The sequence below is a fragment of the Frieseomelitta varia genome, unplaced genomic scaffold (genome assembly GCF_011392965.1).
Source record: "Frieseomelitta varia isolate USP_RPSP 00005682 unplaced genomic scaffold, Fvar_1.2 scaffold_285, whole genome shotgun sequence".
Classification (NCBI taxonomy): domain Eukaryota; kingdom Metazoa; phylum Arthropoda; class Insecta; order Hymenoptera; family Apidae; genus Frieseomelitta; species Frieseomelitta varia.
This window is the reverse complement of record NW_025110018.1, coordinates 1502419-1521765: the sequence shown is the minus strand read 5'-3', so window position 1 is coordinate 1521765 and position 19347 is coordinate 1502419. Positions and strand designations below refer to the sequence as shown.

Sequence of the window (19347 nt, the reverse complement as noted above, 5' to 3'; positions counted from 1 at the left end):
TTTAATTTTAATTACATAATTATGTAGCATATATATATTACCGTACAAATATTTTAATATTTCATACGTGTAATTGCTATACCTGATATTATGGACCATAATAAAATTTTTATGTTCTTTTTTAAATTTATGGTGCTTCTGTGACATCTAATTTAATAATGATAATATTTAAACAACATTGATACTTTAAATATTGATATTATATTTAATATCGTATAATTACAGAAATAGATATTAATATAATTGATGAAAGCAACAAAGTACAAAGCATTTTAACGGTACTCATTTTACTTTTTTAATAACGCTTGTAAACCGTATATTAAGTTTTTTTTTATTATATATCATTCAAATAATATAGATCCTACAATATTCTCGTACTTACACTTAGCAAACATAACGTAACTTTGTTACAGAAAGCGATTTTTGAGTTTAAACGTATAGAAAACTAAATAAACTATATATATTACAATGCCGTTATTGGAACATCAATTCTAAAACGGATGTCTTGCATCTTTTTCAATTACATTAATTATCAAGTATAATGTTTCATTTTAATACACGTTTACAAAATATTGTGCTGAACATTTTTTTTTTTTTTTTTTTTTTTTTTTTTTAAGCGATAAATAATATCTTTACTACATATTTAGTTAGTACGAGAAACGGGCAAACTTTTTATTTTTATTAACCATCAACTGTGAGACTATATGAGTATTGACAGAATACTATATTAGCTAATTAAAAATGTTTTATAAATAATTAAAGATGATTAAATTAATAAATATCTTCGGGGAACAGTACAATATATGTAGAGACTTTTTACTAATTCAATTCTAAAAAGTTCGTTTACCCATTTCTGTGATAATTTTATCGTTAGATTATTTGTTAAATATCGCAATTTGCTAATTTTATAAGTATTAATTCAAAGCAGTAGATGTAAGAACAGCGACTCCCCTCTCGTAGAAACTATGAGGATCTTGACTAGGAGCAATATTTAAATCAACGGTAAATAATAATTCAGTACGTGTGCTGTTAAGATAAACTGGTAAAGACAATTTTCCCTTTCGTACATCATCGGTGGCAGATCGTATCCACCTCAACATGGTAACTGGTAAATCGGTCATTATAGTTGAAGTCAGATACAACTGATTATCTTTACACTGCGCTCCTTGCAATTTAAGACCGGTTACAGCAAACGAACAATCATCGGTAGCAATATTGTCACTGTCTCCTATAGTTACATCGAGTTGAAGTTCCTCTAGTGACCAACTGTTTGCTTGTGCTATGCACTGTCTCGTTGCTGTAATATATGCTTCGGGATTCAATAACCCGCCAAGCCAAACAGGGAAACTCTAGAAAGAATATGATTATAGGAAATGATTTTGCTAATTGATGCAAAAATGTTTAAAGGAACAAACCTTAATTTCTTTAGCTCCACCTTGAGATACCAATCGTGAAACTTCTTGTAATTGTGACACTCTGTGACTGAAGTCTGTTATCCACTGTATGACAGTACATCCCCTGGGAACTGTGTATCGTCTCCAACCACCTGGTAAAATACCTTTCACTAATTCTGACAACATAGTTCTATGATAATTGGTTTGCTTCTTTTTACCCTGTAAAAAAAAAAGATATTTATATTTAAAGATCATATCAAAAGTTTTTTCAGTTTTTGAACTTTGCTCATGTTTGATAACACTTCTTAAATCAAGTAACATCAATTGTTTCTACATGGTTTTGAACAATGAGTGCATATTGAATGTAATAATTTTTCTGATAGTAGAACAATATCAATTTGAAGTTGAAAAAATACCTGACAAATTAAAACAACGTCTTCTAGATCATGAATCACGTCTTGTAACAATTTAGCTCCGCTGTTAACTTCTCTCTCAAAATACCTGTAGAGAGGATCTTTTATATTCTCTACAGTTCTTTTCAGCGTTGGTAAATTTTTCGGAAGTAATTGCAACCATGTTGATGCTGAATTGTGTAATGTTCTCATCCATGATGGCCTGCCATCAGCTTCCGCTTCTCTAGGTGTATCCAACGATTCTTCGTTAGAATACGCCAACTCATCTTCGTCTTCTAATTGTTGCATTTTTAGTAATTTAGACACCAAGTCTGTACCTCTCGTCGTGAGTAATACTTTCTCCGCGTTATTTGGTAGTCCAAGCCACGAGGGCGTTTGTCTATCAGACAGTGATTCAATCCATTTAAGGAAATGATCGCGTCTGGTACCATCTGGCATAGTAATATGTCGTTGGCCTCCTTGCAAACCGTCAATGTTAGCAACAAGCGCGAAATCGGCTTCAAAAGACCGCGGAGTAAAAAGCTTGCGAAGGAACGATGCAAGAAGACGTTGGTCGAAATCATTATCAATTTTACCACCGTATATGCATTGAGACAGTAATGTCACTAACGCATCCCAAGGTACCTTCTCTGGCGGTAAATTAGTTCTACCCATAGCAGTGGCCTCTATCCATGTATCCAAAGTATCACAAGCTACTCTTAAATCACTTTCGTTGAACTCATAATGTTTGGCCCATCCTAACGGTGCATAACGAAGACGTTCTTGAACGATAGCATGGAACCACGCTAATAAGAAGTAAAGACGAGCTCTTTCGTTAGGTACTTTCATCATTCTTGATGCTGGTACTGTACTGAAAGTTCGTAATAAATTTGCTCTGATTCCAGGAGGTGGTTCGAAGACAAATATTCTACCAGCTCTGAGCAGATTAACTGGCACTTTTGGATTGATTTCCATAGTTAAGAATAGTCTAAAACTAGCATGTGGTTGTAAACTGTGCAATTTCTTTTCAAGTTGTACTAACCACTGTGGTGCTAAATGGACATTTTTCAATAGTACCCATCTACCCGCTTTAACAGCCATATTTATTGCTCTGTCCGCTTGATTAAATCCTTCTGCAGATCCGATCGCGATGCTGGCTATTTGTTTGCCTGATTCAGCTGCCAAATCATCTACTCGACCAGAGGCATCGAAACCAGGTACTGAACAAAGCAGTGCAGGTACAGTAGCCTTTAATTCATTTTCAACAACGGAAGCAAAATCAAGTTCTGCTTCTGCAGCTGCCATGAAAGACTCTCCCAAAGCAGAGGTCACAACTAAAGACGCAGCAGCTATCACTCGATCTGGCCGGAATGCTTGAATTATTAATAGTTGATGCATAGCTGTTCCAGTAGGTGTCAATGGTTTTTCTTCGTCCCAAAGTTTCGGTACACACGTCTCGGGTGTTGGCGATTGTAACCACGTATTGAATTCTGTATTCTCTTGAATTTTCTCGCGCAACTTTTTGAAAGCTGGCAATCTAAGGCTCAATCGCATCATAGCTTCTTGTTGCTCTGAACTCAAATTAGGCATTATAGGATCTCGTATATTCAGTACACCTTCTTTTCCGCGCAAGAAAAATGTAAATTCACTGTCGTAAGTGGATTCTGCAGCAATACCTTTCAGATGAATTCTGCATAATAGTAATGCAAATGTTAATCTATCGGTGTGCAACATTCCACGAGCAACGCGTTCATAACAGGCAGAAAATAAATCGCTTGTAATAAATGATAGCCTTTGCGTGTAATCTGATATATTAGATAATCTTGGATTTTGAGATAAAACAGACGTAAAAACATCTAAGAACATTTTCAAAGAATACTGATATAAGAAGTGCACTTGATTCAAACTATCCATTGTGAAATACATATTTGAACAAGCTTGAGACAAAGGCATGTACTGTTGAGAGACTGTTTCAATTTCTGCTATCACTTTATCCGTTTCCTCGACTTTTTTACTAATATCAGCCGCTTCCTGTTTCAAAGTTTCAAGAGTAGTTATCACAGAATCATCATCGAGGATTTTCCCCTTAGCATCGTTTAATGCTTGCAACAAGGATTTTTCTAGCTGCCTCAGTCGCAAATGGAATTCACCTTGTAATTTTAGTAAATCAGATCTCTTCTCATCAATGTCTGGTCGTTCAGCTTTCAGAACTTGATTTAAGCACTGACTTTGCAACGAACTTCTAGTAACGGTGAAATTTACAAAGGTAACACGAGAACAGATATCAGGTGGAAATTCCACTGTTGGATCTCTCGTTGATAGAAAGATCACGAAAGATGGTGAAAGATCAATATCTTGATCCCCGAGTGTGATTAGCACACGCCCACCTGTTCTTCTTAATTCTCTGTTTAGGACAGGATTTAATATAGGGTCATAATTTTCGACATCCTGTACCAACAAAGGATTACCAAAACGTAACGCACTCTCCAGATTCTTTCTAAACGAATCGTCCAAGAAACTTGTTTTCGTGATCTTTCGATCTTTAAATTCGTTCATTATAAATTCTGTTGCTTGTCCAGATGGATCAATAATTAACGGATATCTATTGAATCGTTTCAACATAATAGCATTTTCAGTGCAAAGATCGTCTGTTGGTAGAGCATTAGCTTGCCACCTTAAACGTTCATCTGGATTTGAGAGATATTCCGTTCTTGCTATATCTGGCCGGAATTGTAAGTTTGCATGTTGTAAATGTTGACACCAAGTACTGAACAAATTTTGTCGGTACTGAAAAATATCAGAAAACGTACATATTAATATATAAAAATATATATATGGAAATATGTGTATATCTATATAGGGAAAAATATACATGTATGGGAACTATATTATTAAAAACCTACGTGTTGATCGAAATATCCAGCATATGCTAAGAAAGCAGATGACAAAAGTACATCTCCAATAATTGTAGACATTTGACTCTTAAATGTTTCACTAGTTGCTTCCCAACGTTCTCTTTCAATAACCAATGATTTTAATAAGGCGATAGAACGATCTACTTTAGCTTGTACGCTCTCCAAATCGGCTTTAATAGCTTGTGCCTGAGAAATAAGCTGCGCGTATTCTTCCTTATATGAAGCTATGCTCTGTTCCAGTTGAGCAATCAGATTTTTTACTTCTTCGCCTTTTTGCTTGTTTGTTTCGGCTTGTCGTTCTAACGAATGGAGTTCATCTCTCAAAGGTTCTACTCGTTTCAACATGTCTGCATATTCAATCTAAAATTTTTAAATTATACATTTTTTAATCGTTTTTTTTTTTTCGAAGAACACGTCAAATATTTCGTGGATATTTACCTGTGCGGTGGCCCATTTAACAAGAGGTCCGCAAGCCATACTGGCTCGATTGACTTTCTCGAAATTATAGTCAGGGTTGCTTAAATATCGACTCTTCATTTTCTCTCTCACTTCGTCTCTAAATATTTTAAAAAATTCTTTAATCTTTTAACTTAACGATTTGATAAAGATTTTTTTTTTTGCAATTTCAAGTAAAATTTTAGCATATTATATTATACACATGATTTTGGTTAGTAACAAATTTGTCAATTATTGTTCACATGCTCTACATATCAATTGTGCTTTGTGATTTGTCCAACGTTTGTTTAGATTTGAGATCAGCAAGCACAAAGATTAGTTGTAGATACATATATAACAGATATTAGTATTGCACATTTCTTTAAGATATTCGTGTACAACTTATATTTTTTTTCTTACTGTGAGCTTTAATTTCGATGAAAATCTTTTAGAAAACATTTGTATCAACGAACCGTGTTCGCTGATCCCTAGATTAAAAAAATTATTATATAGTTTATAAAACAAACAATGAAAGCATGCTTACGTAATATCCTCGGTACTGAAATTAGAGACAATAGTATTGATAAAATTGTCCCTCATGATGACTGTGCGGATAGATTTCCAATCGCTGGCATTTTCGCCGAGCAATAAGCAGATAGACTCCAATGCAACCTTCACGATCGCCGGCGGATTCGCCATGGACCGAACTTCGACTAAATGTTGTTTCTTTATTGATTTCACCGCTACACGAAAAACGAAATGATTTTATATATAGTACAATGAAAATTAAGTGCAGGCATGTGCAATTAGAAGAGTTATGACGATGTTGTTATGTGAGAAAAGCTCCGCAGCAGGCTGTATGTTTTAAACGACCTGTAGATAGTTAGAAATAAAAAAAAAAAACACGATACATTTTTATTTACAGTAACAGAGTATTTACGTATCACGTCCTTATAATTTTCGCTAGAAAATATTTAAAAATTGATATGTTGAGATTTAACATGAGAAATTTTTATAAGAACGTATATGCTATACATGGGTGAGTATACTGTATTTAGCCAAGAGACATAACATATATATATATATATATATATATATATATGTCAAGCGGTTATAGAGTTGTATCTGCCTCAATAAATTCCCACGCGAGTACTGAACATACAGCGGATCCAGAATCATTTCTTACGTGATGTATTCTGTGTTGAAGTTGACGATGGTTGGTATGAAACTATCCTTCATAATGATAGCACGAATCTGTTTCCAATCAGTAACATTTTCCTCGAGTAACAGGCATATAGATTCTAAAGCTAGCTTTACGATTTTTGGAGGATTTGCCATTGACCGAATTTCAACAAGATGCTGCCGCTTAATCCCCTTGACAGCTACAGTCGTTGTGAATGTTTGAACACAATGCGCGTCGCATGTTTCACGTATTCAAAATAGTGTACGGATGTACATCGATTACAGTTATATGTATATCAAAAGATAATAATTGTTTGCATTCGTTGCAATGATTAAAATTGGAATATAAACAATACATACCGTTTTGTGCATCAATAACAGCTGGTTCAACTTGTGCCAAATCGGCCATAACATCGTCTCGCTTTTGGTTAATAGCAACAGTTTGTATAGCCAATTGTTGTTGAATTTCTTGACTTTGCACTTTCTTCTTTTCCGCTTCCTGTTGATCTTTAACCATTTGCCGTAATTTCGCATTCGCGGCTTCATTTTTGGCGTGCAGTTCCTATGTACAAGATACACGTGAGAAAGAGCCGCAAAACAATTTCTTTTCATTTAGTCACCTTACCTGAGATTTTATAGCTAAACTTTTTTGCATTTCTTCCACTTGTTCTACTGTTTCCGCAATTTTACTTAAACCGACATTTAAATGCAACTGTTGTTCTTCCAAATCACTTCTCTTTTCTTGATACAACTTTACAAAATGATTGATAAAATCTAAATAATGGCGGGGTGTAATAGCCATTGTCCTGCCACTACGTTTGGCGAGCCTGGTATTGGCTTTGTGTAATGTTTGGTGCACATAAACGCAAGCGTTTATCACAGCATCTCGATGAGAAGGTTGAGATGGGATTAAAGAGCAAACTGAAGGGAAGAAATCTGGACACTTCCACATAGGTCTTTCCAAATCTACACGGCTGGTAAACTCTTTGCCAACTTGGAATAGCGCGTTATCTGACCAATCACCAAACCAATTCAACACACATCTATTGAATAATGCAGGTGATGTGGCAGCTCGATCTTTAAGACCATCAGTACTGGGGTTCATCGTGAATACTACATGCAAATTCTTCATAACTTGACCAGTAAACCATTTGTACAGTTCTTCGTTAGAATCTAACATAAGACCTTCGCGTTGCGCTCCTTCTTTACATTGTGTCATAAGTGTTGTGTATTCATCACCTTCGAATAAACCAGGTACTTCTCCATTTGCAAGCAAGGTATTCATACGCTCAAGAAAACCAGAATCTAAAACGTTAGATTCATCAAGAATAAATGCTATTTTTTCATCTTTACAACCAGATCGTCTTAATACTTGACGCAAATCTTCGTCAAAATCTTCACCAGTATATTTATTGTGAACCTTTGATGCAAAAAATACACATATTAAATCAATTGAAAACCTTTTAAAATGTAACATTTTTACAAAATATGAATACCTACCTTTATTTGAAAAATGGATAAACCATTCATCCAAGCAACGAATCTAGACAGAGTTGTCTTGCCAGCTCCAGAAACACCAATAAGCAATAAGTGTCCCTGAGGCTGACGGAAAATTCTGTCAATTCGTAAAACATGTTCAAGAACCTCGTCAAAGAGTACCAAAGGAACATCCAGCTCCTCTTCATAAAATACTTTCAATCTCGCTCTAACATAATCTCGTAATTCTTGTCTATTAACTGGCACATAGTCTTTAGATAACCAATTACTATATAATATAGGCCTCGTTAATGCTTTTTCCTTATCAACACCCATAAAATGTTTCATGGCAACGGTATCTATGTTCTTATTGGTCCAAGCTCTTTCAGTGTCTTCCACTAATCTATCTTGGAATAAACGAAGAGCCTCGTGTGCCCATAAGCGTACTAGGCCTTCAACCGACAAATTATCCAGGGGTCTAATAGCTTCACAAATTCCGCGTACCCAACGTGTCATTTCACGCGGAGAATAAACGTAATGTGGTTGCATGTCTTGCGTAAATCTTTCCTGCGAAGCTAGATAAAATTCTACCATTGCATTGGTTAAAGGTTCCGCGTAACCTCGTAAAGACGGTGTTAATCTGTAATGACAAATTGTGGATTGAAAGAGTTATTCTTTAATTCATTTGCAATAGTTTTAATGTGATTAACCATTATTGTTACTATTACCTAAGCATAGCCCGCGTAAATGTGCCATAAATTTGTTTTAAAGATGTCTCTCCCGGGTAATCGACATATATAACTGGAACATGTCGTAAAAATCTGTGACTAAGCGGTTTTCTACCTGGATCTGTTGGAGGATTGCAAGCACCAACGAATTGGATTCTTTCCAAAGTAACCCATGCTTGATCGCTAGTTCGATAGAAACCTCTATGTTCTACCAATTGTCTGAGGAACGAGATTACGCGTTGTGTCCCATAATTATCCATGTCCGGTAAATTAATTTCATCGCAAAATAGAACCAGCCATTTGCCTAGTTGTACTGGCGAAAGTACAACGCCATTGGGTGTTTTACGATATTCACAGTAATGATCAAAAGTTTTCAGCAATAATTCAGGTGTAGTAGCGGAAGAAAAGTTTAGCCCAACAACTTCCATATCGGGCAAAGCTCGTAAAGCAGAGAAAAGCGTCATAGTTTTACCAGAGCCAGGTGGACCACAAAGCACTGTAAAAAATTACACAATTTATTTTATATATGCTTCCAATTTTACAATCAGTTTATAAATATAAATATAATATAATATTACCTATTGGCTTATGTTCTGCTAACCATGTGTAAAGTAAACTTTCATGCCTTACTGTATCCAAAGTAGGTACAACGATATCTGGACTAGCAACTTTATGAGTTTCTACTTCAATCTGCGGAACTTTATTACTCCAAGGTAACCATTCACCATGAATGCTCACTTCAAAATCAATAATAGGAATGTTGTTTTGCGTTGGCAAAGGTACAGTCGTAATAGATCTAACAAAATCTCCTAAATCAGATCTAACTTTTAGCTTCGCGTCACCTGCAAAACTCCATAGCAAAGCATATACCAAGCATTTTGGCATGTAACGTTCCAGTTGTTCACTTGGCAAAGGGAAATCTGTATGTGAATGATTATATTGTAAAACATTGCGTACAGCTTGATTCAACATAGAAAATAAAGAGCTTAATGCTCGCAGACGTGTAAAATCCATTATATGTTCTTGTTTCATAGCATATTCCAAACATCTTACTACCAACCCATCTGGAGCAAAATAACTTTGTAAAATGCTGGCAACTTCTCTTTGAACTGACAATGCAGGAGACAGAGTATCATCTTTCTCCGTTGCCTTTTTGCCAAGATTATCTTCTTCTCCATCCTCGAGAGGAATGTTTCTTAAACGCAACATGTAATTTTCGAATATCATTTCTGTAGAAAGTACATCTTCAGAGAACCACACCATACCGCAACGAGAAACAGTAGCCAATGTGGCATATTTTAGATCTTGTACTTCAAACATAACTCTCACATTTGGAGGCAAACTTAAACGTTCGCCGTTTGGTAATGTAAGCAGTTTATTATCATCTAGTACAGAATTTAAATTTTCAACCCATTCTGGATCAACATCACCATCAAATATGATCCACTGTCGTTTATTAATTTCTCCTCTTACATTGTCTATAATTTTTCTAAGAATATGTGTAAAGAGTCCATCTGTCCATTCACGTGTATTTGGATCTAATACACCATATAATATTTCTTTGCTAATAGCTTTAGGATCGATCACATGGGCTACACCTTCTATTCCTTCGAATCTTTCCAAGGCTTTTAACAGTACTTTCCATGCAGTCGTTTTTCCAGAACCACTTGGGCCAACCATCATCAAACCATGATTCAAGTTACAAATTTGATATAGTTGCAGCACCTGAATAAAAGTATTTTATAAAAGTAGTAACTATCAAAATAAGAAAAAAGTTATAATTATATGAGTTTATGAAACAGGATGACATCTATGGAAAATGTTATTCGTGATTTAATTTTCGTCTCACCTTTTCTACCCAGGTCTCACCGACCATTTCCTGGGGGATGCATATGATAAAAAATTCAAACATTAGGAAGATATACCTATCTTACACATGTTCTTGGAAGAGACAAAAGTCACTGTTTGTCATTTTATTTATACTATCTTTCTTCATGCTATTTTTTATGATAGTGATAAGACTAAATAATGCAAAGATGATTATATATTATGCTCTATATTATGATATTATATTACCTTTTCCTGCCAAGCTCCTCCTTGTTCGTCACCTTCACCGCATACTAAATACTCTTCCATGCATACTTTCCTAATCTGATTTTTCAATCCTATAAGCATATATTTTATTTATAGTATATAATAAAAGAAAATGATAAACATATAAGACGTTGAAATATAACTTTTAATGTAATAATTACCTTTCATTTCAGCACGCGTATAATTTACATTCGGGAATACATCATTAAGTAAACTAAACAGCAGCGGAATATCTTCGGCGACTAATTTTGGTACCATTGTTTCGCAAACAGATTGAATAAGAATTTCTTGTTCCGGCAAATTTTCAGCAATCGAAGCCTCATCAATATTAGTTTCACCGCGGTTCTGCATACCCTCTTTAATTTTTTGAATCCGATCACGTTTAACATTTCCAGCAGAAATAAGTACAGATTTAAGTGCGCGAAGACCAAAATCATAATGAGATTGATTAGAAAGTTGTTCATCACAGAGCCTAAAAACAATATCATATACAGTGAAAAAAAGAAAAACATATATTTGAATGACATACAAAAAAATTAAAATCTCACTTGAAGAATGGTACAATCTTGCATGCTAATTTTTCAGCAGACCTAAATCCTTGACTGAAAAGCATAACTTCAGCGATTAATTGTCTATCAGGTGTAGTCATAGCTAGCGACCTAAAAAGCTTTTTCAAGTTATCGGGAAGATTTGATCGCCCAGCATAGCCTGGATTCATTGTAATAAAGATCGCCATATCTGTGGATACTTTAACTTGTTTCCCGACTAATTCTACACAAAGTGTTCCTTCTTTTTTCCCTTCCATCTGACTTTTTAATGCTTCTTGAATGGTTTGTACTTGTTGAGAAACAGCTGAAAGCATACGCTCTTCAAGACGATTGAATTCATCGAAGCAGCCCCATGCTCCAACTTGACAAAGACCGACAAAAATACGGCCCATAGCCTAAGAAAGCCAATACAATATTACTAAACATAATTTTTTAGAAATAGTATAGCTATCGTATTACTTTAATAATGTTCTTTATTTACCTGAAAGTCGAATGTCTCATCGCAGTTAAACACCAATACAAATCTTCCAAGTTGATGACCAAGAGCTTTAACCGATTCAGTTTTTCCTGTTCCAGCTGGTCCAAACGGAGATCCTCCAAGACGAGCTTCTAAAGCTTGTGTCATTGTTAAGTAACATCTATCTGTCAAAGGTGTTTGTACTAATCTATCTTGTACTCCCAAATACTCAAATCCGTAATAAAATTTCGCATTTGCCATATGTATTGTAAGTTGTTGCAAAACTTCGGTTTGCCGTGGATCAAAATAGAATCTCATTTCACATAGCCATTCAAATGCTTTAGGATTGGAAACTTTATTCGCAATTAGTCTCCTTGTTACTGTGCGTTTGTGTACGAACTCGTTAATTAAATGCTCTAACTTTTTCCGTCTTAACGATGGTTGTTCTTGAAGAACAGAGTCCGCTAAAACATTTAATGTACCTTCAACTTGTAGTAACACTCTTTCCAAAGAATTCTTACTTGGATCGCTTTGTGATTCATGCAACGCGGCTTCAACATCTTCTGACCATAAGATCTGAGCAGCTAAAACTATAATCTGAGCCTGATAATTATCACACCATGTCATGAAAGCTTGAGGATTAATATTTCCATCTTTGAACTGTTTGATATCTTGTACTGCTCTTGCAAGACTCGATGCTAGTGTAACTCTCATTTCTTTTTCTACGAGCGTCAACCATTCATTGATTTTTGGATGATCAACAGTAGATACCGGATTTTGGAAAAATACTTCTTCTCCTTCGCGAGAAGCAATACCAGTAATAATAGTGTTATCTTCGCTCAAGAGAATAGCTGCTACACCAGCAAACATTTTTTTAAAATGTTTCTGTAATCTTGCAATATTTTTGCTATTACCAATAATTTCCAACAAATCCTCATCACCCACGAAATAAAATCGCGGGAATGACGTACGTTCTCTTTCAAGGTATTCTCCTAAAGCTTTCTGTATTTTTCCAAGTAAATCAGCTAAACGTTCAAGTGCTCTTTGCACACCAGGAATATTTAGGACATCCATTACCATTGGAGATTTAGATACTTTTTTCATTAAACCAAGAAATTCAGAGCTAATACTTTGGAAGCGTGACGTTTCAACAGGCAATAGTGTTTTAATGTCAGCACTTCCTGAGAAAATTCCTTCCAGATAAACCCAACGTCGCTGAACATCTATCCATACGTCAAATAAAGCATTGATTCTGTTTAGTTTTTCTTCCCAGGTTAATGCCTCTTCTTCAAATACTTTATAATAAGGTGAGAGTTTCATAGCAGCTACAGAATTGATGTGTTCTTTAACTTTATTAAAAAGATCATCCCAACCACGAATTAACCTGCATTTATTTTGATAGTTTATTAAATCCAATTCATAAGTCTGCCAAGATTCTCGAACTTGTTTTAAGAATTCTTCTAGTGCCATTTCACCTTGAGCAACAAGAATAATATCTTTTACTATCGCTTCATTTTTCTGTAAGTTCACATCCCAAACTTGGCCAAGGGTAAGTTCACTTAATACCCAGTTGACTCGTAGTTGTTTTGTCAATTGTTTCCAATGTCTCTCTTTCAAAGCATCAGACTTTAATTCGAAAATTAACATGTTAACTTTGGTATAACTTTGCAGCATTTTTTTGACGTATTCATATGAGGAATATTGTCTTAGTCTAGCTGGTAATTCCTTCAGTTGTGCCATCATTCCATCCAACTGCTGGCGTAATTTTCTTGGTTGAACAGATAACCATGGTTTTTCTCGTGTGTCATCGATCTGAGCCCATATTTTTGATAATTCAGACCAAACTCCTCTTAAGTCTTGAAGTTCTTCAAACACTACTTGCATTCTATCTTCACTGGTCGATACTGCCCCTGGTTCTTGCAATTCTAAAGCTTCTTTAGCCTTTGCTACATTATCTCTTTCTTCTTTCAATCTAGCAAACTTGCTTTCGAACAACTGTAATTGTTGCAATGCATCGTCTGGTCGTAAATGACCCTCGACTGGTTTTCCTCTTTCCCAATCACTGAGGAAATCGGTAGTCCTTATTTCAACTGCTTTATCTTCTGCTACGATTTTCATTTGTAACGACGCAACCTGTGTTTGTATACTTGTATCTTTTCTTTTGATTATTTCATTGAATGCACCCCATTCACCTTCTATGTTGTCTACGTGCAACCACGAAGAAGGAAATTGGAATCTCTGACGTTCCAGTATTCTTTGACCTTCGCGGTATATATCAACTTGTTTCTCCCAAGCCTTCATTTTACGTTTCAATGATTGGACGTAAGTTATGAATCCAACTGCATCTGAGGTACTTGCAGCTTCGATCGATTGTTGTTCTAAATCGCTTCTGGATTTTGATACTTGCGAATGAAAACTTGCCATTTCATTGCCGAGAAGGGTTCCAAATTTACCTAATGTTTCTTTGTGCCATGAATCATATTTCAAAGATACTTTGCTTTGTACTTTTGCGAAATCAATAATAACAGGTCCAAATTCCCTCCTAGTATCTGATGTATCGAACGTAGCTCTGGTCTTTTTAATATCATTCAAACATTTCATCCATAAATTTATATTTTCTCCTAATTTTCCATATAAATTGTCTGGTTGTAAGTCCCAAAGTGCTTGATAACGTAGCCACTGATCTACATAATCGGCGATATCTCTCATTTTAGACTCAACTGCTTCATAAGCTGCTTCTAAAGGTTGTTTTCCACTAGGTAATTTTGTAAGTAAATTTCTATAAGTACCTGATTCAGGTTTATCTAAACCTACTTGATACCTCGAACTCTGAAGTCGAACTTGGGAAGTTACGATAGCTTGCCATGCAAATAGTTGTTGCATTATTTGGAATCTTGCATCTTCGATGCTTGGATATAAATACATTGTTTGGTTTGTTATACGAACTTCGTGTATCTGATTTTGAATCTTTGGATCACCACCAGGTTTATGAGTGGGCTGAGACGGTGCATCTGTATCCATACTTAGATCTACATCTTTTTTCTGACCAGTGAGTGCGTCAGTCCATGCTTTTATTCCTGCCTCTAATCTGGCTGCTAAATTCTTTTCTACTTCTTCATCAAGTCTAGATACCCAAATAGTTAAATTTGAATAATTTTTTAAAGATAGTTCATCCACAGCTTTCTGAATTTTGGAAAGTATATCAGCAAATGTATTTGCTGAATATGGACACGTTTCGAGAGATCGAACATCAACGTCCAATTGCTCTTCAACCACCACAAGATCTTCTACCTTTTCTTGAAATGAAACAACGGCATCAGAAAGACGTTGTACATATTGATCTAATTTATAACTTTCCCAAATTAGAGCAATTCCCTAACATCAAAAATAAAAATAATTAATAATAAAGATAACAAATTTTTATAATGCAATTATAAACTTACTTCAGAAATAAGCGATAATACGTCATTACGCATTCCAGCAACTAAGGGAATTATACTGGCCTTATCTTCGATCTATGAAAAAAGACAAATTATCAAATGTAATTTTAAAAAACTTATATCATAAATCATATCAATACAATTTCACGACATAAATTACCATTTACCATTCAATAATGTACAGACAAGAAGGCAAACAAAAATTTTACATGTTCATAGCTTATGCTAAAAAATTATATGACAATTTTCATTTATGATTAATATATTACAAAAACGGAGAAATATGACATTACTATATCAATTACAAGCAACTTTCTGAATGTGCGGCCAATCAAACTTCCCAAATCAATTATGATCACATAATGCAAGTTTCAAGTAAATGAAGAATATGAAATAGAAACAAAAATTTACTTATGATGAATTTTGAGATTTTTGTAAAAAATTCGAAAGCCAACAAAAATCAGGAATATTAAAAAGAACCAAAAGACGTGTAAATTTTAATATTTCTATCGAAATTGAAAAAGCTCCAATTTTATGGGGTTCCCGCACATCCTATGATTCACCTACTCATACTTTCTTCACTAATTTCTTTCAATTGTTTAGTTTACTAAAATAAAATCATATCATCTTGCAGTACACATTTTTCTACAAGAGCTAAGCAGGCATACAATAATGATCTCGCAGATATAGGCAAAATGCATAATTCCTGAAAGCATCATATATGACTACCTTCAGTGCGGGGCAGTGGGGACTCCGATTGGTAAGCTAAAAATATTGGACACCCAAGGAATTAAAAATATCAATATTACTAACATATATAATTTCATCCTGGTTCTATTCCCTATCATTGTCTAACCTTTCACTTGTATTTTTAAAGTTTATCGGTAATAATATATAAAATAATAATTATAATGCAATTAAGTTGCAGTATGTTCATAAAATCATATACGAATTATAGTACTATAATTATAAATAATAAAATGAAACAAAGTATTACCTTTTCAAGTGTTCTCTCATATGTTCTAATACTCTCAATTAAGCTGATGGCAAAGGGATATAACTGATTAGCTTGATGTGCTCTGTTCACAATAGGTAAAGGTACACGGAAGCCAAGGTTCCTTAAATTTCTAACTTCCTTCGATAGTGTAATAATTTCAGGAAGAAAATTCACTTTCAATTTTAATACATTGCCACGCCCCGTTCGTGAACGTACATTTTCTATTGTAAAAATCCTTCCAGTTACACCGAGATTTCTTTGTTGCACTTTGCGTGCCCAATCATCAAAAATTTCCTGAGTTGATAGTTTCATGCGAAAACTATCTCCATCAGCTTTCAACTTTTGACCTTCAATATGAGTTTCCCATCCTTTCCCTATAAAAGAAAAATAAATAAGAATAAGATAGAAAAACTATGCAAAATAATTTTAATATTTACCTAAAACATCTTCAACTCGTTTTAAGTACATTGTAAGCTGATAATCTATTTGTTTGACCCAAATAATAGAACCAGCAACAGGTGGTAAATCTCTAACTATACTCATTTTGCAACACTTGCTTTGTGCATATTGAACCTGAATTGGTAATGTAACTATTAGCATAGATTAAGAATAGAAGATAAAGAATATGAGTTTTCTATGTGAGTTTATACCTTAAACTTTTCATGTAATGCTTCAATATCATCCTTCACCCTTTGTATCAGTTGCGTTTGATACTCTCTAATGGCGCCTCGAATATGTGGTCTTACAAAAAGTGCATTGAAACGTGAAAAGATTCTAAACATTTCATTTGCATTTTTTGCAGTACCTAATTGATCTCGGAGATGTGCTGTGATTCTTGCTTCAACTCTTTCAATACGTTCTTCATATCTATGGACAGCAGCTTTCCATGATTCAACACCTTCTTTAGTAATATCAAGGCAATCGATTTCTTTTACATTTTCGTATGCCAAATTTACTTCACTAATGGCATTTGCATCTGCTGCATCTAAAGCAAATTCAACTTTTACGTTATCATTATCTGAATTCTCCATTGCAGCATTATTATTATTCTGACGGACAGTAGGTCTAAGTACCCGAACGATTACTGTTCTGAGTTGTTCATGTTGACGCCGGAAATTTCGCATCTGTTCCATTCTTGTTTGTAATTTTTTATGTGCTGGTAATACTCTCCATACCATTTTCATATGTTCATCACGTTTTTTTTTAACTATATCTCTTAGTAAACCAGTTAATTTTTCATATTCATCATCCCACGTGTTAAAAACTTCAAAACATTGTTCCATAACCTTTTCAAATTCATCAAATGGAATGTGCATTAACCTTCTTGTACCTAACACTTTAAGAAGCTGCTGTCCTAGGTCTCTAGAAATAGCTTCTATCAACCTCAATACTCTTTGAACAGGATATTTTGTATTTCTGATTTTTCGTAGGTGCATAAATATTTGTTGAACGCTAGTTCTTATTCTTTCAAGTTCTGTAGCTGATAATAAGTCATTAATTGGGAAATCTTTCATTAACGGATTGTAATCATTGACAGTAGCCAAAGCTTGTTGTAGGCCAGTATCTATATCGAAACTAACTGTTGCATGAAATCTTTTTCCATGTTTAAGTATATCAAGTGTCAAAGTAATTTCTATACTTTCCCGTTTCTCTTGTATTCGATGCAATGCTCTTTCCAAATTTAACCAAAAAGAAATTTCTTGCAAAGCAGTGCCCGATTCTGGGTCACGATTTAGTTTAGTAACCTATGAAGAAATAAATATATATAAAGCATATAATGTACATAACATCCATGAGCTCTTTACCTTCTGAATTTCTTTTATCCATCTATTGACACCATTCTGTAATTGATTCAAAAATGTAGAATCTTCAACTTTATCACCAAAGTCAGCAACTTTGGGCTTACGATTTTCTTCTGCACATTGTTTAATTACTTGCGCCACAAGTGGATGAATTTGTAATGAAATCTCGGGAATGTCTATATTCTGCTGTAGATGCAGCAAACCCATTTCAAGTTCTGCTATCTTTTTTTCAACGGATGGTGCCATTTTATCACCATCCCTGTCTGCACGGCCTGTCTCTTTTACATAACTTTTAAAATATGGTGCCATAGTTTTACTTATCGCATGTAACGTTTCATACGGTGGCCCATCTGAGAACGTAACTAAACGCAGCTGCGAATGGATAGATTTATCAGCTTCAATTACAGCTCCACGTTTTGTTAAAACTAAGGAGGCCATTTTAGGACTAGTAAAATGTATCTCATTTGACATATAAAAGACAGTGCTCTCTTTTTCTTCATCTGCTTCATTGTTGTCTTCCTCTGAAAGATAATAAATCAATTACACTACCCTTATAAAATAAAACAAGGGCATATTCAATTAAAAATAATGTCAATCCTCATTTTCTAAAAACATTGTATCACTTAATAACACCAAATGCTCGATACCTTATAATGTTATTTCAAATAATTTACATATTTAACGATTTAATTTTATATTTTCAGTTATCACAGTTCAAACTGTTTCGATTTCCTACTAAACACGAGAATAAAAACACAGTTGATATAAGTATCAACGTATACCGGCATATATTTATTACAATCTGGTACGTATGCAAAAAAGTATCAACGAGAAAAAACGTGTTCACGGTATTACGTGTATTGATTATGTTAACGCGTGAGTCATATTTACGAGATTGAAATGCATTGAAACGGCGAACTCCGCACTAATATTCAGGATACATTTCCTGTCGTGACTTAATGTACCGTTGTATCGAAACACTGCAATGGAGGATATATCATAAAAGGGCAGAGTACGAAAAATTCCCAGCAAACGAACCAGTTAAAATGACTAGTGTTTATTGCGAATCAATCCACGTACCTTTGCTCGAACTTCTTTGTATGTAAAGCGCCCACACTTGAGAGTCGCCTAAGAACTTTCTCACGCACTCCTGATTGTTCTTATCTTCGAGGGCAGAATTGAACGCGGGTGGTACCACATCTTCGTCGGGCAGGAGGACCGTTACGACTTTCTTTAAATAATTGGCGAATGCCGAATATGATACAACTATAACAATTTGAGACTCCGGGGACGGCTCCCCGGTGCCGTCCAACGAGTCACCCATCGCGCGTTAAATCAATATCGCAAAATTTTTCTTTTCTTCTCTCTCTTTTTTGAAGTCTTGAGCGGGTGATCGGACGACCACCGCTCTAGGATGAACTGTCACACGAGTGATGACGAGTATGGTAGGCATAGACTATGAGGCGCAACCTACCTACGAATTGCGA

General features: G+C 34.8%; 1 protein-coding gene across 8 annotated transcripts; it reads right to left on the bottom strand.

Annotated features, from left to right (window-relative positions):
* Positions 1–270: 270 nt before the first annotated feature.
* LOC122529409 (dynein heavy chain, cytoplasmic) lies at positions 271–19299 on the bottom strand. 8 transcript variants are annotated; one of them, XM_043655520.1, is made up of 23 exons: positions 18941–19299; positions 17864–18381; positions 16709–17803; positions 16496–16631; positions 16059–16432; positions 15791–15826; positions 15065–15136; positions 11646–14996; positions 11165–11559; positions 10778–11088; positions 10599–10687; positions 10372–10401; positions 9101–10247; positions 8523–9018; positions 7819–8434; positions 6944–7738; positions 6679–6880; positions 6323–6518; positions 5140–5257; positions 4690–5061; positions 1811–4573; positions 1416–1613; positions 271–1349 (listed from the first exon to the last, which is right to left on the bottom strand). In XM_043655520.1, exons 1-23 carry the CDS (start codon positions 19182–19184, stop codon positions 915–917), a joined length of 13989 nt encoding a protein of 4662 aa, XP_043511455.1. In that variant the 5' UTR covers positions 19185–19299; the 3' UTR covers positions 271–914. The 8 variants fall into 8 exon arrangements, with proteins under 8 accessions (XP_043511455.1, XP_043511454.1, XP_043511457.1 ...); XM_043655519.1 differs by lacking the exon at positions 6323–6518 and adding an exon at positions 5681–5879; XM_043655522.1 differs by lacking the exon at positions 10372–10401.
* Between the last annotated feature and the right edge of the window lie 48 nt (positions 19300–19347).